This window comes from Camellia sinensis, chromosome 8 (genome assembly GCF_055761805.1).
Source record: "Camellia sinensis isolate YWXY chromosome 8, ASM5576180v1, whole genome shotgun sequence".
NCBI lineage: Eukaryota > Viridiplantae > Streptophyta > Magnoliopsida > Ericales > Theaceae > Camellia > Camellia sinensis.
In genome coordinates this window covers 91,313,129-91,337,877 of record NC_138968.1, presented here as the reverse complement: position 1 = coordinate 91,337,877, position 24,749 = coordinate 91,313,129, and the positions used below count along the sequence as shown (strand labels likewise).

Sequence of the window (24,749 nt, the reverse complement as noted above, 5' to 3'; positions counted from 1 at the left end):
TTCACTAAGAAAAAAAAAAATTACACACGAGAACTCTCAATTATCTAACAAATCCATGTTCGAACTGAACCAAACCCGATGTGTCTCTTCCAACACCGTCTTCACTTCAGAATTGCTTTGCACAATGTTGAATCCACAACACCGATGTCAAAATCACGAAGATGAGCCACTCCAGAATCCACCAAAACTTCAGGCCCAAGTTCCCCGAAATCCACTGATGAACACCTCTCTCTTTTTGTAAATGAAAGAACAAAAACAACTCTTGATGATAGTCAATATGAAACTTGTTGATCAATGGATCACCCTCAAATCATCAAGAAAAACAATATATAAACATCCTCTAATATAGAGCACTTTGTTTTCTCTTCCTCTATGAGAATTTGGACGAGTTAAAACCTAAAAATAGAAAACAACACATTTTACACTAAACAGAGCCACGAAGACCGCTCGAGCGCTCACTTTACTGCTCAAGCTGTGTGACTAAAGACGGTGCTCACATATTGGCCAACCGCTCGAGCGATAAAACAAGTTTCCCAGAAATTCAGAATAAAGGCAGAGATTCTAAATGAACCACTTCACCGCTCAAGTGTAGGAAAGACCACTCCCCATACTTAATTAGCGAAGTGGCAAATAAGGAATGCTCAAGTCAAAATATGGAATGTCAGTACAAACTCCTTTGCATAAATTCAATTTAGGTTGGATTCGTATCTAAACTCTCATAACTTACAGATACAATAGAGCAAATAAAGAAATACAACTAAATAGAGTTTTGTCCAACGGGATTGTCAATTACAAAAGCCTAACAAATTTCTCTTTGAAGAGCTAAAACCCAACTACAATGAAAATGTTGCATGTTTTTTATTTTATAAAATCTTAATATCATGACCTTAAACTAAAAATCCCTAATAATTATTCCTACCATGAAGATATAATAATTATTGAATTACATTTGAATAATAAGATTCACTATTTAATATGATGGTTTATAATTAAATGATAATATTGTCTATTGGCAACATGAATCTAAAAATATATATCAAATAAATGGAGAAAAAAATAAATAAAAAAAAACAAAGTATAAATCAATTTATTAGTTGCACCAATATATTTACACAATTATCGCTTGCACTGGAATCACTGTTCTCATAACCAAATCAAACCAAATCAAATCTTAAGTTTCATCAAATAGGGTCGGCAATCACTGTTCTCATATGCTCTATAATTTTTGTAATTTGTTTTCTTACTCAATATTTATTTCCATAAATTCAATCTAATTAATTTATTCATAGTCATTAAATATTGTTAAGAAATTCCCATACCTTGATATTGTTAATTCAATGCCTATAAATAAAACTGAAATTAAAAAAAAAAATGATATAGCATATCTAACAATTTGTTTGGTACAACTAATTATAAACTAAAAGGCAATAATCAAAAAATAGAAATGAAAAAATACCCCTTCTCTAGTTTTTAGATAATTATTTTTTTATTTAATTTCTTTAAGTTATTTCTACTTAATAAATTGTAAACAGAATTATTTGATCTAAGTCAATAAATAATAAATTAGTTATAATTACATCCAATAAAACTAAAATTTTATTCTGAAGTCTTATGTCAAGGGGTGCACATCGGAAAATTTCTCTAGAATGGAAAAATTTTATACATATTGGTAAAAAAAAGGAAAAAAAAAAATTAAAATGACAATTTTACCTACAATAACCACTTGACAAATCACCACTTTAGGAAGAGTTATAAAGGTTCCCTGTAGATGCAAGGATGGCATGCCAGAGGAAGAGACTAAACACAAGATCTACCACACAATATGATGTGGAGTATTTGATCATAGAGTTTTTAGAATTTTTAGACAAATAAGGCGAAGTTAAAATGTATTATTAGACGCAAGCTGACACATTTTCTGAATGGCATGAAATTCAGTTGGAAAATGGAAAGGGTCTTGTTGGAGACCCCCAGCTGGGCAAACCCCCAGCACCCCCACCTCCACGTGAGGGGCTGGCAATAGAAGAAAAAAAAATATATATATATATTTATTTTTTTGGACCAATCAAAAGGGACCCCCAGCACCCTCACTGGGTGTCCTATGCATTTTCCACATGAAAAATGATGTTACAATCAATACCTATTGTTTCCTATGTTGGATGATGGATTTCAACCAAATTTTACCATTTAGGCCTCTAATTTGGCGATTTTTCTATTTTTTAAAATAATTGATTCGTTAAATACTTGGTCTAAATGAATCTGTTTTAGACTATTTTTATTTTTCAAAATATGTAATTTTTATTCTATATTATATGAGCTTTACTCGAAACTTTCTATTTTTGGTAATTTTTGTATTCTCTTTTATTTAGGCTTAATTAGTGAGTGTCACCTCTTTTTTTTTTGCTTTATTTCCTAAGTTGAATTAGGGTTCGTTCTATTATAAATAAACTTATAAGACTTACAAAAAAAAAAAACAGTTTTGATATATTATAAACACTTTATTGTGAGAATTTTTTTCTTTTTCCTATATTTTTGATAATCTTTGAATTCAATACATTCCAGCGAAGTTGTAGTAGTCTTTACTGTGCGATTCTACTGTTGTTTACGTTGTATCCCGAAATGTGAGAGAAATATGTGAACAGTCAATGACGGGTAGCGATGAGTATTTTTGGATTTTTCTGTGACTATTCTAGATAAAAATGTTATTTTGATTTATTTTTTACCAATCCATAAATAATTTCCTAATCAACAACTTTAGAATAATTTTTTTTAAATTTTATAAATAATTGGTCATTTATTGGTTTAAGACTAATAACTTCACACACACACTAAAAAATAAATAAATTGTAAATAGCTGAGATACAACTGTTCCTCCTAGTATGTTTAAATTACATTTTCAAAAAAAAAAATAATTAGAAAATTTATTCAAAAAAATATAATGTGGGATGGAAATTCATTTCAAGTATAGATTTCATTACACAAAAATTAAATATGAGCCATTCGTCACTGTTGAGTAGGGGTGTCTGAGGTGTGGTTTGAATAGTTTGAAAGTAAAATTATAAATTAAATGGTGAATTGGTTGATTAGCAAATATCCAAATCGTAGTTTGGAATAGATTGACGGATTGAAACATATTCTTAACTAATTATCAAGCATCTATAAAATATATAATACTAATTTGTATAATATTTTTCATATATATAACTATTAATTTGTAATAAATTTCACATCTTAAATGTCTCCAACACTCATTTTTAATTTAATATTTCATTAAAGGTTGAAAAATATATATGTATTGATTGTAGCAGAACACAACGATTTCAAAAACAGATTATAAATTTTAAAATTTAATCTGCGGCTAACGAATTGAACAGTATAAATTGGTGCGGGTCAATATGATTTTAGCAAATTGAATGGTATTTTGCACCGCCTTACTTTTGAGAATAAATTTCATGGTAATTATTTTGGGGACATGGTGTCACTGTTGTGCTTAATGCACCACGGTAATTGTTATGCGGTCCGTAAGGCTCGTTTCAGGTCTTATTTTAATATTTTGAATCGTTTAAATTTTAGAAAATACTAATAAGAATATACTTACAAAAAATCAAATTAATTAGATATTAATAACCCTTTCACTAAGAAGACATGTATTTAAAAAAATAAATACAAATATGATTTGATAAAACGGTTATCAATATTTAAATAACTTAAGTTTTTATAAATATATTTTTTGTAATATATTTTAAAATTTAAACAATTTAAAATGATCAAAATACAACCTGAAACAAGTCACACAAATCGCCCAACATTCCTCGAAATCCTTATTTTGGTAACTACTTTACATTTTCAAAAAATAAATAAAAGAATAATGTTATATGTATCAATAATTATACTAATTAATATACTAATTGATAATATAATATAATTTAAAAAAAATTTAAAATTTATAATGTAATTAATAAATAAAATAATAATAATATATAATTAATATTGATACACTAATTAGCACATGCAGTATCACGTAAATAAAAAGCTAACAAAATTAACGATGCCATCACAGTTCCCACGTCGCATCTCTTCCCTAAGCGTCTGTTATTTGCCCCTCTCTCTCTCTCCTCTCTGTGTGGAGAGAGAGAAAGAAGAGAGAGAGTATTTCTTTTCTTCTCTTTTCTCTTCCTCTCCACTCCACTTGTCTTCCATCACCAAATCCAAATCCAAATCCTCAACCACAACCAACTCTCTCTCTCTCTCTCTCTCTCTCTCTCTCTCTAGACATCTGTCTCTCTTCTTTTCCATGGAACCTCACCAATGGCCGTTACATTCATCTCTGTCTCTCTCTCTCTCTCTCTTAATGTAATGTAACTCCTCCGAGCTTCTTTCACACGTCTCACCTTGATTTGTTCTCTCTTCTCTCTGAGCGTTACACTCACACTCACAGACACAAACACAGACGCAGACAAAGCCTCCTCACCCACAGTTTTCTCGTGATTTTAGTGTCTCATTCATTGAACTCAGATTCTCCAATCTCTGTAATTCATTGATATTACTGTAATCCTCTTCTGATTCTGATTGCGTTTCCTCAAACTCAAATACATCAATGCTCTCTACAACCTTCAAATCACTCTCAGACTCTCTAATTCAAGATCACTATCACAAACAACTCTAAACTTAGAGAGACACAGACAGAGATGTTGGATCTCAACGTTGATTCGAGTTGCAATGAGGTCGAGGCGACTAAGATCACGAAGCTTCCGAGAAGTGACGATTGTTCCGGGACTTCGATCTCCTCCATCGTCAACAATAATACTCCGGACGAAGACTCCACCTCTAATCCTCCTTCCAGCAGTGTTTGTTCATTCAATTTCGATATCTTCAGCAGCAAGGCCAAAGATCCCAGTATCATCATCGCAATCCAAGACGACTCTGATGAGAATTCGCCTCCCCAATTCGTTACCAGGCAGTTTTTTCCCGGTGGTCATTCGGACGAATTCGATTCTCGATCGTCTTCGTTGAGGCCGCCGCAGTGCGTGAATCTCTCTTTTTCTGACTCTGGCGGTGTGCCGGAGTTGACAAATTTTCAACAACAGCAACACAAGCAGCCACAGCAACAGCAGGTGAAGAAGAGTCGGCGGGGGCCTAGGTCTCGAAGCTCGCAGTATCGCGGAGTTACGTTTTATCGAAGAACTGGACGATGGGAATCACATATTTGGTATAACCTATCTTTTATATTTTATGAATTTGTGAATTCACTTTGCATAGATCACATGTATTGGTGTCCCTAAATCAATGAAGAAAATGAATTAATTTTAGTTGTGTTTGTGTTGATGAACAGGGATTGTGGGAAACAAGTTTATTTGGGTAAGTAACTGATCAATTTGATTGATTTAATTGCAATTGCAAAGTTTTTGATCAAGTTTGTTTGGTAAGTATATCATTTGCTGTTGTTTTCTGATTAGCATGTATTATGTTGGACTGTTTTAGGTGGATTTGACACCGCTCATGCTGCAGCTAGGTAAGAGTTTATTTCTGACTGAAAACCCTCTGTTTGGTATTTAAATTTGACCTAGTTTGTAGAGTTTTTCCTTAATTCAAATTGTCGTAATTCAGAGCATATGATCGGGCAGCGATTAAGTTTAGGGGACTTGATGCTGATATCAATTTCAGTTTAAGCAATTACGAAGAAGATATGAAACAGGTAGGGCAAGATATTGTTCAATTTCTTTATCGTTATTCTAAGCATATTTTGTTGCACCCTAATTGTCTTTTAATCAATTAACAGATGACAAACTTGACTAAAGAGGAATTTGTGCAAATACTTCGTCGCCGAAGCACCGGATTCTCTCGAGGGAGCTCAAAATATAGAGGAGTGACCTTGCACAAATGTGGTCGATGGGAGGCTCGAATGGGGCAGTTCCTTGGGAAGAAGTGAGAAGCCCTTAAACTATATACTTTCATTACATAGACAATCTTATTATTAAATATTGGGAGCTATAAACTTGGTATATGTTGTCATGAACTCTCATTTGGCTTTTGAGATATTGTATTTGCATTTTGTTTTTTTCTAAATCTAGATTAGATTCTAGGATGGTAATTTAGAAGCAGAAATGCTTGTGGACCCCTTTTATGTATGAGATTATGATCTTTGCTTTCAGGTATATATATCTTGGGTTATTCAACAGTGAAGTAGAAGCTGCAAGGTCCTTGTGTTCATGAATTCATATACTGGATTTCTCACTCTGAAATCTGAAAAACCTATTGGGCTTCATCCAACAAATTCTCCATTTTAATTTTTTGAATCCAGGGCTTATGATAAAGCAGCCATCAAATGTAACGGAAGGGAAGCGATCACCAACTTTGAGGCTAGTACCTATGAAGGAGAGATAAGTTTTGACACCAATATTCCAGGTATAACTTCTGTTATACTTGGTCTAAAATGCCCCAAGTTTTTTAAAACATAAAAATTTCTTGTTAATTTTAACACTCTTATGATTGTTTCAGATGGAAGCACTGCCCAGAATCTTGATCTGAATCTCTGGATTTCTGCACCTACAGATGTTCCAAAGGGGAATGACAATGTCAGAAATTTTCAATCACAATATGCTGCTTGTGAAATGCCTGACGGGAAAAGGCCGAAGGTAATCTTTTGATGAAGAGTGTGTTTCCATTAACTAGTTTTGTTTTAAATGATTTCTTTCTTAAATTCTTGTCAACTCATTATAGCAAAATCTTAAGATCTTCCATATAGCCTTGCTTTTAAAATATTTGTCCCATCCTTTTTTTGTAATTTGTAGTTTGAGACCTCTGTTTCTAGTCCTATTGATGGAAGAAATATCCAAGGTCTGACTATGGCATCCAAGAACTCTTCAGTATGGTCTGGCAATCATCCCAGTTTCACACCAAACTATGAGGTGACTATCTTTCTACCAGTTGTGTCAAATCTCATTATGAACATTACCTTGTAAAACATTAGAGAAATGCAATATGTGTAATACCCAATGGCACAGTAAACATTTGCAGAGGCAGGCAAACATCACATATCGATTCAAAAGTCATCCTTGTTTGAGCAGATCAGCAAATAATAGCGGAACTCATCAATCATAGATTACCCTACTAAGAAGCCTTTCTGACTGATCAGAACTTCAGTTTGTGCTTCTGTTTTTACCCAAGTAATGAAAATTATGGTGACAAATTATTTGCAAATTTTTATCTCATTAACTGTTTTTTTAACATTTCCAATAAGATGGAAATCTATAACATGATATCATTATATGTAATTAATAATCATCTATTTATAAACACACATAGAATCTTCTTTATTAGCCACAAAAAATGCCACTAGCATTTTTAGTTTTTGACCTTATTTTTCCTTCGTGATAATATTACTATGACATTGTGAAACCAAAAAGTTAATGGTGCTTTTTACTCCTCTACTAAGCATGATACAGTGCAATCTATATGTTTTGAACCACTGGTCCTTAGGCCCTGTTTGGTGCAGGTTATTGGAACTGCTTTTCTTTATTTATTTTGAAAATGAGTGCCAGAAAGCTTGGTACAGTTTTTGCTTATATCTTATGAGGCATAAATAGCTTTAATAACTGATTGTGGAAGCTAGGGAGGAAGCGGTGCTATTAGTTTTTACTTTTTGATTATTTACTTTTTGCTTGAGAAATATCACCAGGTCCCCCCAACGACCCACCCACCAGAGACTGACTGTAGATTTACTTTTCTGTATTGAGAATTACATTTAAAGGAAGATGCAAATTGCAAACCCAGACAGAAAGCAAGTTGAGAATCTGTTTTTGATTTGCAAGAAATGATGCTGACAATTTTTTATTTTATTTATTTATTATTGTTATTTTTTTTAAACAGGAAAGAGCACTAGGGAAGGTGACTGAAGCCATTCCTTCACCGGCATTCCCAAACTGGGCATGGAAAATGCAGAACCAAAGTGTGGATAGCCCGGTGGCACTGTTCTCCGCTGCAGCATCATCAGGATTCCCTCCTTCCACTCCCACCACTACTTTGTCAGCTACGCTTGCCCCACAAAATCTGCAGAACATCATCCCATACTTTCCGACACAAACCACCAACATTTCCCATTTCTACAATCACAAGAGCTAGAAACAACCAGTTAGGGTTCAATAATTTGTTTTCAGCTTGTACTTTCCTTTGCGAAAACAACATTGGTTTACTTTTTCCGCACTCTTTGGAAGGTCAGCTGGCTTGACAATAAGCTTCAAACAAGTAAAGAGTAGTTGAAATTGATAACGTTTTTGAGTGTATATTATCCACATTAAGATGATGTATATACTTCTTCAAGAACTTGTTATATTTGTGGTATTTCCATTCTCTCCTTTGAGGCTATCACTATCATATCATCACTTGCCATCTCAAATTGTGTTTGGATTTTAGATTTGTATAATAAAAATAAAAAAGAAAGAGAAAAGTAGGTAAAGAAAATGAAGTGAGAAAAAAATTTATTGTTCTCTTATTTGGTTAGGTTAGTGGCATGAAGGCAGCAGCACTTTAAGTGCTTGAAAGGGAGAAATTTGGTATTCAACTGCCCCCAAGAGTAAATCTAACAATTAACAATTTATTTTTCAAAAATGTTTCATGCCCCCTTTTCTCCCACCCCCTTTGACCCCCTCTCTCTCTCTCATTGGTTACATTTTCTTTTTTTTCTTTTTTTTTTCCTGCTTCTCCAATCATCACCCGCCACGTGTCTGTGGGGGTTGTGGGGATGGTGAATAGAGGGGTCTCTATCATGGCTCTATTTTTCAAACTAAAATTTTTCAAGGGTGATAATTAAACAGAAGAAAATATTTTTTAAGAAATTTTTTTTTTTGGGTGAAAATAAATGAGCATTAATCTTTGTGAATTTTACATAGTTGTGACCACAGGAAATGCTGCTGAGGAAATGAAGGCTGCAACCTTTTCCCAAGATAAAGAGGAAGCAATATTAATTGATTTGCCTTTTTTCCAACAAGTAGGTCGCAATAGTGGATATCCAGAATAGATTCTAAAGTACCCAAACAATGGAATTCGAATATGGGTTTTTTTTTTCACCGTCACACATCAAAACAAATAGGTACATCCCACCTTAGTAATCTTTGATGCCAAAAGTTGTTACAACTCACCCCTGTGGACTATTAGGGGTCAATCTCTACATTCTCTCTGAACCATTTCACAAAGTATGTGTCCGGACACTCCCAAATCTCAATAGTTCGCTCTCGGTTTTTTGGTCGAAAAACATCAATGAAGGCGTGTAGATGCACTATTTCGCGGTGGGAATTATTACTTTCCAGGAATTTCTCATTTGTCACTCAATGAATGAACTTTTGTTTATCTCTTTTTGAGAAACTTCAAAGCTAACTGTCAATTTCATTTCTCTAAAACTTGTATAACTGTTGACTTTTTGGCTTTCGAATGTTATTTTTGTAATTGTGAGCATACCAGTAAGGATCAATCAGTCCTTACAGAATATTAATTGCCAACCAATTATCAGACGATTGTGTTTTAGTTCTTTCAGCCTCAATGAAAATGACTTTTACTGGTGGCTTTGTTTAGGAGAATTAAGCAAACAATGATTAAATGAAAAATAATTGTAGCATTTCATTAAGCAAAATGAAAGACTTACAAAGATCCAAATCAGTCTCGTAAAGGTTTACAGTAACAAGCTACTTGAAAACTACTCTTATAAACGAAATGCAATGCAGGAATTTGAAGTACAGAAATGTAAAGAACAAGAAATGTAAAAATTGGAAGGAAAAATAAAGCAGATAAAATTAGTTTTTTGGATCTGAGTCTGGGCCACTTTCTGGGGCCTTCTCTGCTATTTATAGTTCTCAATGACAACCGTCGAACCGCATTTTTAACCGTCGAACTGTCTCTCCATGATCGCTGATCATGTTGCCTTATAGTTAGTTCCACTATGCCATATCTGCAATTTAGGTTTCCCTCCTGATTTTGAATGTAAATATGAATAACCGTTAAAGTCACGTCATTTTGCATCTCTTTGCTGATCCAGTGCTACGCAGATCTTATAAAAACCAATACCAACTGTCACGTGTACGATTACGATCGAAGATTTGAATTGTCTTCACATATTGCTCTCATCCTACCACGTGTCGAACTGTGATTGACTATGTAGTCAACAATAACATAAGTTTTTTGGTAGTGCACTACAATACTTCAATGCCTCTGAATGTCACGCTATCATGTTAGGACCGTCTTTAAATGAAAGGACCTACTAGGAGTGCGGGACAATATTCCAAAATCTTCAAAATAACCTTTTTTTTGTTATGACTTAAAATGATTTAATTATATTCAAAATATGCAATAGATGTACCAAAAATAATTGTGTCATGCAGTAGTTCCCCAACTTGAATAGATGGGCAACAATCTCATAAAATATGAAAAAGTTGGGAGAAAAAAAAAATCTCAAACCCCTTTATTTTTAATTTTTATTACTAGAACAATGTTACATATGCCGTTTGTTTTGAAGATACTATCTATTTTTTAAAAAATAAATTTAATTTGATCAAGTGGTTATCAATATTCGATTCACTTGATTTTTAGATCTAATATATTCAACAAGCCTCACAAGATAAATGATTCAAATCGTTAAAACGAGCTTCATGAAAATAATTAAACTGGATCTCTCCAATCTTATCATGAACTAGAGGGAAGCTGCTTCGAAAATAGCATTCCACTGCCTTTTTTTACCACCATATCCACTTGCTCTTTAGAATGATTGCCCTTTTCCACTACTATACTATATCAAGGGCCTTGTTTTGGAATAAGTTGTTTTAGTAATTTTTTGAATTTTTACAGGAAGATGTGGGAAAAAAAAAAGGAAAAAAAAATGATATGACAATTTATAATAATTTTTTAATTTTTTAACTAAAATATGTAGTTATCAAACGTGACCTTAGTTAGATCTTTTGTTTTTGTGGAGATCATATAATAACATATAATACAGGCTAATTAAAAGGCTCACAAAAAGATTGTACGATTGGTATATCATTATGTAATAATAAGTTCTTATTGAAGTTGGATATACTTCAGTGGCCATTTTATTAGAAAACATATCATGACTAAGCATTCACCTAAAACATTAGACTTCAAAGATAAAATTAATTAACAATAAAAATAAAAATAAAAGAAGTCACAGAATAGACATGAAGGTGCAGTGTGGAGTGATCCCCCACAAAATTTCAATCATTTAATATCTGTTTTTAATTTTAATTTTTTATTTTTTAAAGTCTTAATAACAAGTGCCCTAAGCACACAAGAAAAAGATTAATAAAAAAAAAAATTAGAGTTCTGAACCCAATTAATTTCATAACACCTTCTACTTATTTTACACATTTTTTTATCATTTTCAAAACCCTTTTTACACATTTTCAACATTAAACAGCGCATATAAAAAAAAAAAAATTGTTAGTATTTGCCTTTTTAAAATACACATATTATGTGTAAACAAGAATCAACAGCGCTGCTAAATACCCCCAGTGGGGGTCGACCCCCAGTGACGTGACGGACCCTCATTCGCTGAAACAAAAACAAAAACAAACAAAAAAAAAACAATTTTTTTCTTTTGGCCAATGGTGTCTCTACACGCACGACTCCCAGTGACCCCACTGGGATCTTAGGCATTTTTCAAGAATCAATTAACCGACCCGGGACATTAGCCCTAGCCTTCTAGTGGCTTACCTATTTCTAAGAATATTGATTTTGTTCACTCACCTGATGAGTACGTGAACATTATCCACCATTTTCACTAACCCTTTTGGCCGATATCTATTGTTTTGAAAAGATCCACCACTACTTTACAACAACCAATGACGACCAAAAAAAACAAAAAAAAAAAAGATTTTAACATATAGGTGGGTGAAAAAGTTAATTTTCCTGAGAAAAAAAAAAATCATTTCCCATCTTGATTACCACTCATACAGATGAAAAGTAAAGCGGTTCACCAATCCCAGTTCTAGTTTTCAGTGAGTTTATGGAACAAACATCCTTACAACTCTAAAGAGTTAGATTTCTCTCATGTTGAGTGGAAGACATTTCAAATTAGTTTCTATATGAAATTATTATACTCTTATAATAGTAGATAATGATTCTATCTACAATACATTTTTCATAATCTTTTAGTAAACCAAATATGACAATAAATATTCTAGTGAAATAATCATTCCAGCCTATCTTCATTATAATAAACCAAACACTACTTTAGACGGACTAAACTCATGAATACAGAATTAGTGTAGTAAAATGCTAAACAAACTAACAAAATTTACAAATTTTTCTTACTGACAAATATAATAAATAGAGAATTACAAATCACCGGTACCGTCATAAAATATTTTCAAATTCATGAAAAACTTTATGGATGCAGGGTCACTGTTGCAACTCTTGCTGCTGTCCTCCCAGCTGTGCCTTAAACAGTACTGTTATGCCATGTTTGATTCCACAAGACTAATAGTGAGGTATTAATAATCCAATCAAATTAGTACCCCTACCCCATTACTAATAATCCTACAAATTTATTGGATTAATTATCCATTGGATTGATAATCCTAAAACAAAATGTCAAAACAAACATAGGATAATTAGACCTGCGAATTAATAATCCCAATACCATGCTCTAATCCTTCCAATCAAACATGCCATTATATTACAATTTCCACAACATAACTGACACAGGACTCACTAGAATAATATGATTCCAAACAATGGCTAATTTCATTACCATAAGAAAGAACAATTTTTTTCGTAGTTCTTTTGCAGCTCAAACCATTCACTTTTCTTACCCGTGATGAAAGACCTTCTTTTGCAGCTCAAACCATTCACTTTTCTTACCCGTGATGAAAGACCTACACTACTATGTGTAGAATTAAGTACAGTGTATTTCAAATTCCATGGACCTAAAATCTTTTTAACAAGAGGGGCAAAACCTGTATCTCAACCAAAAAGCACCCACCAACCGGAGCATCAAACAGTAGTAATTACCCAACCAAGACTTCCGATCCTATAATGAGGCATGTGAAAATGCCCTAAAGCAGCCATAGGCATTCACAATCAGATTCTAATATTAGAAGTCAGGCTTCTGGTATAATCACTCCTGCCCTGCAAGAATTCAGAGATATAGTGCAATATTGCAGAATGATCCTCAACAAGGTCCATCAAAGTCTACAATCAGAATCTTTTGCTGAAGATTTGTAATCATTTTTACCAGAGTTGAACAAATCCCGAAAACAGAATGGACAGAAAGTTTGCCGCCAGCCAGCTTCAACTGGACCACCACAAGATTAAGCAGTGTAATAAGATCCTTCACCTCCTTTGCAATAAAATGGTTTAGAGACCAATCCTACAACACCAGAGGGGTCTTGATAGCCAGAAATATTTCAGCCCTTGTTGAAACTAGGATGCCACGAAAGCTGACAAGGCAGAGTTTCATTTTTTACACGAGAATATAAGAGTTACAGCCTATATACCTTATTGTATACATCACCTGAGCTGGGCGTCTGCGACATTAAATCCCCATACCCAGGGAATAACTTGTTCAATCCTAATATCTCATTTCTCTGAATTTCTGTCATGCTCACTTCACTCCCAAGTCTGAACGCATCCAGACCAGACCAATAGCAATTTGAAAGTTGTCCGTTTCCATATTTCTGCTGTGACAACTGCGTCAAAGGAGATGGATCATAGGTCTGGTGTTGATCCATAAGCCTAGAAGAAATACTGTAAGTATCACCCATGGGAGAAAACCCATGTGACCAGAAAATCTCAGTTCTTGATGCGCGAATGAGCGGTCTTGCATGAAGATCGAAGAAAATTTTGGGTCCTGATGTGCAGATGCAGATTGTTGCATCAAGATCCAAAGCCTTGCCTCATCTTCATAGGTCAGCTGTGGTGTAGAAGTTGGCCTCATTTCTAAGCCTGAGTTATCCAACCCATATGTTGCTTTATCCCCTCGAACAGCCAATATGGCAGGATCAATAAAATCAAAATCGCAAGTGTTAATATTTTCTGTTGACGGTGCACAATATTGATTGTTTGGCAAAGAAGTCATCTTAACCAAATGAATCCCTGAAATACAAAGGAGGAATAGAAAGAAGAGAAGCTTAGTTGTTCAAACAAAGACAAGCCAACATGTGTAATCCGCGGAGAGAGTGTGAAAGAGAGGGAAAGGCATACCAGAGGTGGCATTAACAACCTGGTTTGTTCTCTCACATGTAGAAAACCCAGGAGGTGGTTGTCTGGATGGCACTGAAAATCCGGGTGGAGTCGAACTTTGAGCCCTGGACACTGAATACAAATCACAAGGGGAAAAAATGTCAGAACAGTTCATATAAGTAAACCAAATCATATTACTAGAGTTTGACACGGAGTAGATATAGAATCCAAAGGAGCAGCCTTGAGTTTAAATGGTATCCGAAAAAACATGATCAAGACATCTACATTCCTTCTAATGAGCAAGGTCTCATGTGCTTGATTGGACAAATTATACTTCAAAAAAATACATAATAAACAGTACCCAAAAAAAAAATACATAGCAATTAATTTAAATTCTACATACAAGGATTCTTTTTTTTTTTTTTTTTTGAATATATATGGATTCTTTCCCTTTTGCTTTTGCTTTTGATTGTTTTTTACAGTTTTCATAACTGTATATTCCTGTAGAGATAGCTTCCGATGCATACTGCTTGTGTATAACGTTTGCACCCTTGCTTTTTGGAGCCTTTCTAAAACAATTTACTAATCCAGAAAAAAAAAAAAAAAAAAAAAAAAAAGAAGAAGAAGAAGAAGAAGAAGAAGTAGGAAATAATGGTACGGTTCACAATACATTACACAAAGCATAAGCTTCATGGTTTTCTCTTGAGTCAGCTTTCAAAAAAAGGAAACCCAATTTAGTCTCCATTAGATGTGGGTGTGGGAGGATAGATTGGGTACAGATTTGACCTGTGGCATAATTTGAACAAAGTGATTGCCTTCATGTTCAAACCCACAATCTCAAAACTGAGTCAGCTTTCATAATCTAAAGTACCCCAACTTATTATATTGAGAAATGGACTCCCCTCTAATTCTCAAATTTCAGGGCTCCGTGCAAAATCATGGTTGACCCATCTAATTCACAAATTCAACAACATCAATGGCAATTTGACTGCTATGGGCCTATGTTACATGAACTCTTTTAAATTTGTGAAGTACCTGTGTCAAACACTCAATACTTTGAGCAACGGTATGTATTAGGCGGCATGCCTTGTTGAACATGCACTCTTTGGTATGCCTCAAGTAGTCATGTCATGTTCATTATATAACTATGCATAAAACTCTTATTTTGTTCGTAAAACGCTCTGTCAGTTTGGAAATACCATTATACAAAATATGAAATCTAGTCATGTTCTACCATCCTTGGGCATGGAAACTAAACGAATCAGACTATAACACTTCGTATTCTTTGGACAAGTGGAATTGCTCTTGACACTCTTATTATTGTACTTGGAGCCTCTTTGATTCATTTTAGAATATTGATTGAAGTGGCATTATAATGGTAAAATAGGATTGAACCAAAAACATTGATATGGATAATTGTCCTACGAGTAGTCTTCACTCTTTTACCTTTTCCTCTTTCCACACTTTGAATTTGGATGTGAGACTAATGCATTGCAAAGCTCGTTTCCGGGGCTTCAATTTAGACATGAGAATGACCCAAAACAAATTCCGGATGAGGCAGGTGTGCCCGTTTGAAATTTGAGTATTTGTGCTGAAAGCAAGTCTGCTCGAGCGGTCTGTGCAAGTTACAGAGATTCAGGAAGCTTTCTTTCACCGCTCGAGCGGTCTGTTCGAAATCAGGCACTTTAAAGTCACTTTTTTTGCCCAAACTTTTCATTTTTTCTTGCTCCCTCCTCTCTCTCCTCCATACCCGAAACCCTACCTCTAAACCTTGAATTCATCTATTTTTCACCAAGAATCCATCATTGTCCTTTTATCAAAGTTGTTAATCTTGCCATAAGCTACACATTGAACCGATTGGATCATCTTATTTCACAAGCTCACTCCTTGGGTCTTCGTCTCTTCACTCATAACCTTTGAGGTAGAAATATTTTTACCCATGTATATCTATATTTTGGTTTGAATATGTATTAATCTCATGACATGAATGTGTGATTAGGAATGGGTGATATATGTATGTATATATATATATGTGTGTGTAAACACTAATGGTGATAGCAAGTTTTGTTCTAAGATATGTGGGAGATTTGGTTATTTCTTAGTTAAAAATAATGTGTATATCAATAATCTGGGAACACTAAGGAATGGAAAGAAAAGCCCTAAATTTCTTGTGAAATTTAAATTGTTGCTCATAGATCTTGGTGGGTAATGGGAGAGGAATTAATGGGTAAATTGGTTATGTGTTGAGATCCCTTGTGTTAAGATGAAATTTGATTTTTTTAAATTGTTACTTGTGTGATATGGTTTACCCGCGCGGAGATATTGAGGTACCCACTTGCCCAGTCGTGTGAGTACAACAAATGTGAAAATGTTACGTGTCCACATGCCCGATCGTGTGAGGACAATATATGTAGAAGGTTTGAGGTGCCCACTCGCCATCCATGTGAAGATGAAGAAATGTGGAGTTAAGTGGAATGATGTGTATTAGGTCATGAGGTTGCAAAATTAATGTCCATAAGTAAAGGAACAAGGTTATGCATAATTTAAATCAAATGTTTATATACGTGGTTAAATATATTCTATATTGAGCAATTGATCATTCCTATCAAACAAATTTCAGGACTTGGTGAACCGCAACCACCCCAATGAAGAAGAAGTTGCCCAACTCTCTTGTTTAAAAAGTCAATGATATTTTGAAATTGTAATGTAATTGTTGAACTTTTACTTAGTTTTGTGATCATGGGCTCCTTTAGTTTTGAAAGTCAATGGTAGTTGTTTCTTGGGTGTGAATGTGATGTGAAATCTTATCATTCTAAGATTTTAGGTTGTTAGAAAAAAGATTTATTCCCTTGAGGTTGAGTCCGTTTGAGACGCGACTGTAGGGTATATTAGTGACACCTTTTGCTTGACTTTTGTTTTGTAGGATCGATGGACTCTTCTTGTGGCTCGTAGAGGTAATTCTTGCAAATGAGTTGAAAGAGAGACACACCAATTTCGAATTGTTGTTCACATCATTTGAGGTGTTGTCAAAATACCAGTGTGGGACTGAAATATGAAAGTTTCTTTTAGATTTCGAATTAGATTTTGGAGTAGCGATTGTAATTCTATTGGAAATTATTCTACCCCTTATATCATTGGGTTTCTTTATCTTCTTTCGTGGGAATTATTTCTTTTTCATATCACATGAAATCTTTCACGTTGGGAGAATCTTCTAGAAACTCATTGTTGAGTAGAGGTCGTTTGTGATTAATTAGTAGGAGTGTTAATTCCACAATCTCTTTTGTTTCGGTTTGTCCAAACTTTAATTCTTGAAGTGTCTAATTTCAAGGACGAAATTTCTTAAGGTGGGGAGAGTGTATTCCTTGAACTAGTGGGATTGCGCTTAACAGTCTTATTATTGTACTTAGAGCCTCTTTGATTCATTTTAGAATATTGATTGAGGTGGGTATCATAATGGTAAAGTAGAATTGAACCAAAAACATTAATTGATAATTGTCCTATGAGCAGTCTCCACTCTTTTACCTTTTTCTCTTTCCACACTTTGAATTTGGATGTGAGGCTAACACCATTGGAAAGCTTTTTTCTAAAGACTTCGATTTAGACACAAGAACAACCCAAAACAGAATCTAAATGAGGGAGTTATGCCCGTTTGAAATTTGAGTATCTATGCTAGAAGCAAGTCCGCTCAAGCAAACTTTTGACCACTTGAGTTGTCTATGCGAGTTACAGAGATTCTGGAAGCTTTCTTTCACCGCTCGAGTCAAGTTTTGACTGCTCGAGCAGTCTGTTTGAAATCAGGCACTTTAAAGTCACTTTTTTTGCCCCAAACTTCTCATTTTTTCTTCCTCTCTCCTCTTTCTCCTCCATACCCGAAACCCTAGACCTCCAAACCTTGATTTCATCTATTTTTCACCAAGAATCCATCATTGTCCTTTTATCAAAGTTGTTAATCTTACCATAAGCTACACATTGAACCGATTGGATCGTGTTATTTGGCAAGCTCACTCCTCGGGTCTTCGTCTCTTCTCTCATAACCTTTGGAAGTGTGAACATTTTTACCCATGTATATCTATATTTTGGTTTGAATATGTATTAATCTCATGATATGAAGATGTGATATGGAATGGGTGATATATATATATATGTAAACACTAATGGTGATAGCAAATTTTGTTCTAAGATTTATGAGAGATTAGGTTATTTCTTAGTTAAAAATAATGTGTACATCAATAATCTTGGAAAACTAAGGAATGGAAAGAAAAGCCCTAAATTTCTTATGAAAGTTAAATTGTTGCTCATAGATCTTGGTGGGTAATGGGAGAGGAATTAATGGGTAAATTGGTTATGTGTTTGAGATCCCTTGTGTTGAGATGAAATTTAATTTTTTTGAATTGTTACTTGTGTGTGATATGGTTTACCCACGTGGGGAAATTGAGGTGCCCACTTGCGCCGAGGCGCGAGGCGAGGCGCAAGTTATAGAAGTTAAGCAAAATATTAATATAGCACAATTTTCAACATAAACAAATATTTAATATGTATTTTATTAATTTTTTTAATAAGAGAAGATGAAAAAAATAATTTATTTTTTAATATATATTATTTTATTTATTTATTATATTTTTTAAATAAAGTGTTTCAATTAATTTTTTTATTTTATTTTACATACATATATTTATTTTTTTTATTACTATGTATAAGTATATATTATATTTTATTTATTATCTATAAGTATATTATATATTATATATTATATAATAGGTATCATAGGTATTATATAATATTATATATATATATGTGAATCGATTATATTTTATTATCTATAAGTATATTATATATTATACATTATATAATAGGTATTATATAATATATATTACATATATATGAAAATCAAGAAGATAAAGAGAGAGATAGAAGCAACAGAGAGAGAGATCGCGATCACGAGCGAGAAGGCGAGAGAGAGAGAGCAATCATGAGCGAACCAGAAGAGAAGAATGAAGCAAAAAAAAAAATAGAGTCGAACAGGGGCAGAGAAGAGAGCCAGAGAAGAGGAGAAGAGAAGAACAGTCGAACCAGAAGAGAAGACTGAAGCAAAAAAAAAAAAAAAACGGAGTAGAACAGAGGCAGAGAAGAGAAGAGAACCTGCGTATATTGGCGTGTTGTGTACTCTTCGTGACGTCGCGCCTTTGTCTTCTTCTTCTTCTTCTTCTCCACTAGGGCTTTTTTTAATGTTTCTGCTCTTTTGACCCACGTTTGGATCATTTTATAATGTAAATGAGATGTCATCCCATGTGGGTATCCACACAGAAAACAGATGGGCTGTTGGAGTGGAAGAAATGCGAAGCGCATGCCTCGAGCTTCATCATAAAGCGCGCGCCTCGTCGCCTCGTCTGCGCCTCTTTTATGTCGCTTCGCCTCGCCATACATGAGGCGCAGAGCTACGGCACGGCTCGCCTCGCCTCGCCTTGAGCTTAGGCGCTCGCCTAGGCGCGCTTTTTAAAACACTGGTCTCTTGGCCTATATATAAATAGTTAGTTTTGGAAAGATAGTTTGATGATATTTTGATATTGAATGTAGTTGAAAAACGCAGCTCACACTTCTCCTTAAAACTCAGGTATTAAAGAGAAGAAAACTAAAACCCTATAATTAGCATAAATGGGGCAACTACAAGCGATGTGAGACACATTCCAACACACCCTCCTGGACCATAACATACATTAGCCGAACGAACAAACGGCACACCAATCAAAGGCCCAACCAAGCTTTGATACCAAGTTGAAAAGCCCAACCCACACTTTTCCTTAAAACTCAGGTATTACGGAAAGGAAAACTGGAGCTTTATAAGTTGGGGTAACTCCAGGTGATGTGCAACACATTCCAACAAATTTTTCAGAGCAAAGTGCTCTTGTATCTCATTTTGGGATTTTCTCTCTCTACTGAAATCTCTTTCTTAATTTGGCTTCATCATTTTGGTATCAAAGCCAAAGGGGTTGTTTCGGATGATCTATATAAGTGCACTTTTTAACTTTTTGGCTAAAAAAATAATGAGAAAAAAGATATATGTTTAGAATAACTTTTTGACTTTTTACAAAAAATGTATAATAAAATATTATATTAAACATTAAAATTTTGACTTGTACCTTCTAGACACATACTGATAGGTACATCAGTGCGTCAGTGCATGTCAAAATTTTGTTGACTTCGGAAATTTGTGGCTAACGATTAGCCACGTCAGTGCCTTTGGTAAAATTTGTAAAGATAGGTACATTTATCAGCACTGACATACCCCACTTTGGAACACATGGCTTAGTTTGGTTTGGTTTTTATTACAAATCTTATCTAGGTCAAAACATAGAAGTACATGGGGGGTTAACATTGAAACAACAGAATGTCAAGAAGGCTTTCATCTTCTTCCGTTATACCTAATTACAGCTATGAGTCCATAATTTGACTTCAAAAACTTCATATCATAAGCAAAAAGCACATTTAAAAACTACCCAAAATAATGAAAAAGACAAAGAAGCTTACTTGTGTAGCCAAGTCTCAATTCTCTTGTAGCAATCCTTCACTCTTTTCATCACCTTCCTCATGTTTTCAACAGCACAAAAACGACTCCAGCAACCCATTGGTAAGAATCATCCTGGCCATGACAAGAATGAATCACCTATATGAACTATCGAACTAGGCATCAAGTCATGTCCGAACGGGGGGGTTTCTCATCTCCATCATAGTTTTAAACACAGAAAACAAGGTCTTCAAGATCAAAAGTCTCCATCCCAAGAAGCACAATCTCCTCCATCAAAGTATTTAATCAACTCCCACAAGAAATGTACATTCCTTCAGCATGCAAAACTGAGAATGTGACCTCAAAATTTCTCCATATCTATAAGACAAAATGAAGAGAGTTGAAATGCGCAAAACAACCATGAGCGCTCATCTAGTACTATCTGTGCTTGACTGTAATTTTATTTTTTGTCATCTTAATAGATCCTCAATGAAATATAAAGAAGTGCCGGTCTATTCAACAAAGCACTACTTGAGTCTCTAAGACCAAAAAACCCATTTCAGTGTTCAAATTTTAATATAAGCAAATATACATATGTTATGAAGGCAAGTAGGATGTATATATGAAAATAGCGTCGATATGTTGTATAGTTTTTACTTCCATATTCATTTTGACTAATCTTACTAAAAACCTATAAATAATAGGCTACAAAGCATTTTTTGTGAAGAAAGAAGATGATAGCACTACCCAAACTACAGCTTCCAATAAATGAATAAATTTTATACACTAAGGGGTTGTTTGGGATGATCTAAATAAGTGCACTTTTTTACTTTTTATGAAATATGGGTTGGATTTGAAGTGATGTGGTAGAGAGGTGATGTGATTTAAATAAGATGATGTGGCTTAAATAGGAAAGTGATTTTTTGACTTTTTGGCTTTTTTGTGTTATGCCAAACTTAGCCTAAATTATGTTCATAAGCTATCTATCTTTCTATTTTTAAGATGAGGGGGAAAATTCATACCCGGATTCCCTGATTGGTTGATTTGCTTTTAGGTCCATGTGACACATGCAATGAAGCCACCCACTCGACACTATCAAGGAGAGTACCGAAGGATGCAGTTCCTATAATCATGCTCCCTTTGATATTGGTTTTCTCCTCTTGACGAGTCCATTCATTAAAGTAATATAGGTAGATTTATTTACAGCAATACCCTTCTGCGTCAATTCACCAAAAATACGCATTGCATCCTTGTATCTCCCTTCAGTACACAGCTTATCAATCTGTTCTGAATAAGCTATAGAGCTTAAATCTAACTTGTCGGTAGTTCCAATGGTAACTACATCTTGCCCCTTATCCATTTGTAAGAAAAGGTCACATGAGTTACCTGTCTCAATCATTTTTGCCATCAACTCCTCTGCTTCCTCGATCCTCCCGGCATCAGTAAGCACACCAAGAATTGCATTATATGTATAATGATCAGGCCCTAGTTTCTTCACTTCCATCTCTGCAACAAGTTCCAAAGCATCTTCAAGCCTCCCTTCTTTGCATAGGGCCATTATCAATGTGTTATAGGTCACTGCATCAATTGATTTCCCTTTTGAGATCCATGTGTTGAAGAGCTTAAGAGCTTTTTCGAGCATCCCTTCTCTGCAAAGCCCGCAAAGAAGAATATTACATGTAAAGATATCAGGCTTAAATGAATTCTCGACCATTTTATTGTGAAACTGGAATGCTTTCTCAACATTACCCTCCCAGCAGTACCCATGAATAATTGAGTTGTATGTGGTTTCATCGGGAACTAACCCATTCTCTAAAAGTTCGTTCAGCTTAGTTATTGCTTGCTCCATTTTGCCCAATTTGCAAAGCCCCCCAATAATAGAGTTGTACGTGACGATACTAGGAATGATATCCTTATCCTTCATCTCGCTCCAAAGCTTCATGGCTTTATCCACATTTTCATCCTTGAAGTATCCCACAATCAAAGTGCCATAGCTTACTTCATCAACAATATAACCTCGCTTGCTCCCACTAGTAAGTAACTCATAGGCCTCATCAATCTTCCTTTCCCTGCAGAGAGTGTGAAGAATGGTATTAAGGGTTACATTATCCATCTTCAAACCTTTTCCACCCATGTCATGCATCGTCTTTAAGGCTGCACCTAAGTTCCCGGCTCTACAATACCCATTTATCAAAGTGTTGTATGTAACACAATCCGGGGAAAACCCACTTTCTTGCATCTGCCAAACAGTATCACTTGCTTTATCCATCTTCCCTTCTTTACAATGCCACTTAACAATTATATTATGCGTGACTGCATTCAGTTCCACTCCTTTTTCCTTCATTTCATCCAGCAGCTTGAATGCTTCTGAACTACTTTTCCACTCAAGACACCCATTTATCAATGTGTTGTAAGTAACCACATTAGGTAACAACTTCAAGTTCTCCATCTCATCCCGAAGCCGAAAAGCCTCTTTAATCCTTCCTTCGTTACACAAACCATTAATCAGCATATTATAAGTCCAAACATCAGGCAACAAATTGTTTTGCGTCATCAACTCGATCACCGTAGCAGCTTCCTTCAACCACCCCATTTTACAATACCCATAAACCAGAATATTATATGTGTTCCTATTAGGCAACAACCCTCTATTTTTCATATCCGTTAACAAATCCCGAACCTCATTCAAGCGACCCTTCTTACAAAGTGCATCCAATATGGTATTATAAGTCACATTATCAGGAGAACAATCATATTCATCCATTAGGTTCAACAAATCCAGAGCATCCTTAAACTTATTTTCCAAGCAATACCCATTTATCAATATATTAAACATGTTAGCATTTGGCAAAACACCAAGTTTAATCACATCATTGAATATTTCTCTACAAAGCAAAACCGGATGGGAGGACGGGTACTTTACCAAAGAATTGAGGAGTGTATTGCAAGTGAGGAGATTGGGCTGCAATCGAAGCCGTTTCATCTTCTTAAAAATTTGGAGACCAAGATGAGGGTGGCCTAATTGAACATAAGCCCCAATTGCAGTGTCAAGAAGGGCCTTGGAGGGTCTGGGGAGGGAGCGAGTAGGGTGGAGGAGAGAGCGGTGGAGATCGTGGCGGCGATCGGCAGAGATGAAGTTGAGGAGAAGCGATTTGGCGTCGGAGAACTTGTTGTGGGCGAAGAGGGAGGAGAGGACGGTGAGGAGAGAAGGGAGGGAGTGGGTGTTGAGAGAGAAAGTTGGGATGTGCTTCTGGGACCAAATGAAGAAGGAGAGGAGGTTGTTGGGGCGACAGGCTAGGGTTTTGGAGGAGAGCAGGGAGAGGATTAGAGGAGGGGTGAGGTAGGAGATGAATGGGGTGAGTGACTTCAGCGACGAAGAAGAAGCTTTGTCGGAGGTGAGCACAGCGGTGATTGTTTCGATGATTTGCGGCGGCGATAATGGCGGGTTTTGGGAGAGTGGCGGTGCTGCTGGTGGCGGTGGCGGTGGTTCCATCGTCTCTGGTTTTCTAGGGTTTTGACATCAGCTCAATGAGAGAGAAACTAGTTTCCCAAAACCAGATCGATAAAATCCATACAGTTATTTATATTTGAGCGCCTATTTTGTGTCTTGAAATTTTCTTTCTTTTTATATCAATTGTCTAATTTTTTATTTATAAAACATAAAATAGAAATAAAAAAGAGGTGTGACTTGAATTAAGACACAAATTTGATAAATAAGGTTTTTATTATTTAAGTTGTATATAATATATAATAAATATTTAATTTGCAGATAAATTGCATGTGTCAATTATTAATATATATATATATATATATATATATATAAAGAGGGTTTCTATTAGCACCTCATAAATTATTTTGGACCCTCTAATTTTTAATCTTTTTTTTAATTACAATAATAATCTCAAATAAAATTATTAAAAAGAACATCATTAATTTTGGAACACTCCATTTTACAATTAAACCTACACACCCATAAATTAGGGTTTATGAGAACATCCACCTCCATAACCACTCATCCATCTTCTTCAAATCCCACCGTCAAAACCTACCCACCCTCAAAATCGTG

The 24,749-nt window shown here is 34.8% G+C and overlaps 2 protein-coding genes across 7 annotated transcripts; one reads left to right on the top strand and one right to left on the bottom strand.

Moving 5' to 3' along the window:
- Nucleotides 1-4,018: 4,018 nt before the first annotated feature.
- LOC114305810 (APETALA2-like protein 3) lies at nt 4,019-8,337 on the top strand. Of its 2 annotated transcripts, XM_028250934.2 has the most exons (10): nt 4,019-5,206; nt 5,330-5,355; nt 5,479-5,509; nt 5,605-5,692; nt 5,777-5,922; nt 6,150-6,194; nt 6,299-6,402; nt 6,496-6,632; nt 6,789-6,905; nt 7,867-8,337. In XM_028250934.2, exons 1-10 carry the CDS (start codon nt 4,686-4,688, stop codon nt 8,116-8,118), a joined length of 1,467 nt encoding a protein of 488 aa, XP_028106735.2. In that variant the 5' UTR covers nt 4,019-4,685; the 3' UTR covers nt 8,119-8,337. The 2 variants fall into 2 exon arrangements, with proteins under 2 accessions (XP_028106735.2, XP_028106736.2); XM_028250935.2 differs by lacking the exon at nt 6,150-6,194 and having other exon boundaries at nt 4,028-5,206.
- A 4,385-nt stretch (nt 8,338-12,722) lies between these two features.
- LOC114305811 (Pentatricopeptide repeat (PPR) superfamily protein) lies at nt 12,723-24,310 on the bottom strand. 5 transcript variants are annotated; one of them, XM_082883027.1, is made up of 6 exons: nt 21,706-24,280; nt 20,707-21,061; nt 19,321-19,695; nt 14,203-14,313; nt 12,876-14,094; nt 12,723-12,826 (listed from the first exon to the last, which is right to left on the bottom strand). In XM_082883027.1, exon 1 carries the CDS (start codon nt 24,174-24,176, stop codon nt 21,813-21,815), a length of 2,364 nt encoding a protein of 787 aa, XP_082739153.1. In that variant the 5' UTR covers nt 24,177-24,280; the 3' UTR covers nt 12,723-12,826; nt 12,876-14,094; nt 14,203-14,313; nt 19,321-19,695; nt 20,707-21,061; nt 21,706-21,812. The 5 variants fall into 5 exon arrangements, with proteins under 5 accessions (XP_082739153.1, XP_082739151.1, XP_028106738.2 ...); XM_082883025.1 differs by lacking the exon at nt 19,321-19,695 and having other exon boundaries at nt 21,706-24,310; XM_028250937.2 differs by having other exon boundaries at nt 12,723-14,094.
- Between the last annotated feature and the right edge of the window lie 439 nt (nt 24,311-24,749).

Coding starts and splice junctions, on each gene's coding strand:
- LOC114305810 (XM_028250934.2), top strand. CDS start 4,686: ATGTTGGATCTCAACGTTGATTCGAGTTGCAATGAGGTCGAGGCGACT. Junction 5,207..5,329: donor CGATGGGAATCACATATTTG/GTATAACCTATC, acceptor GTTGATGAACAG/GGATTGTGGGAAACAAGTTT. Junction 6,906..7,866: donor GTTTCACACCAAACTATGAG/GTGACTATCTTT, acceptor TTTTTTAAACAG/GAAAGAGCACTAGGGAAGGT.
- LOC114305811 (XM_082883025.1), bottom strand. CDS start 24,176: ATGGAACCACCGCCACCGCCACCAGCAGCACCGCCACTCTCCCAAAAC.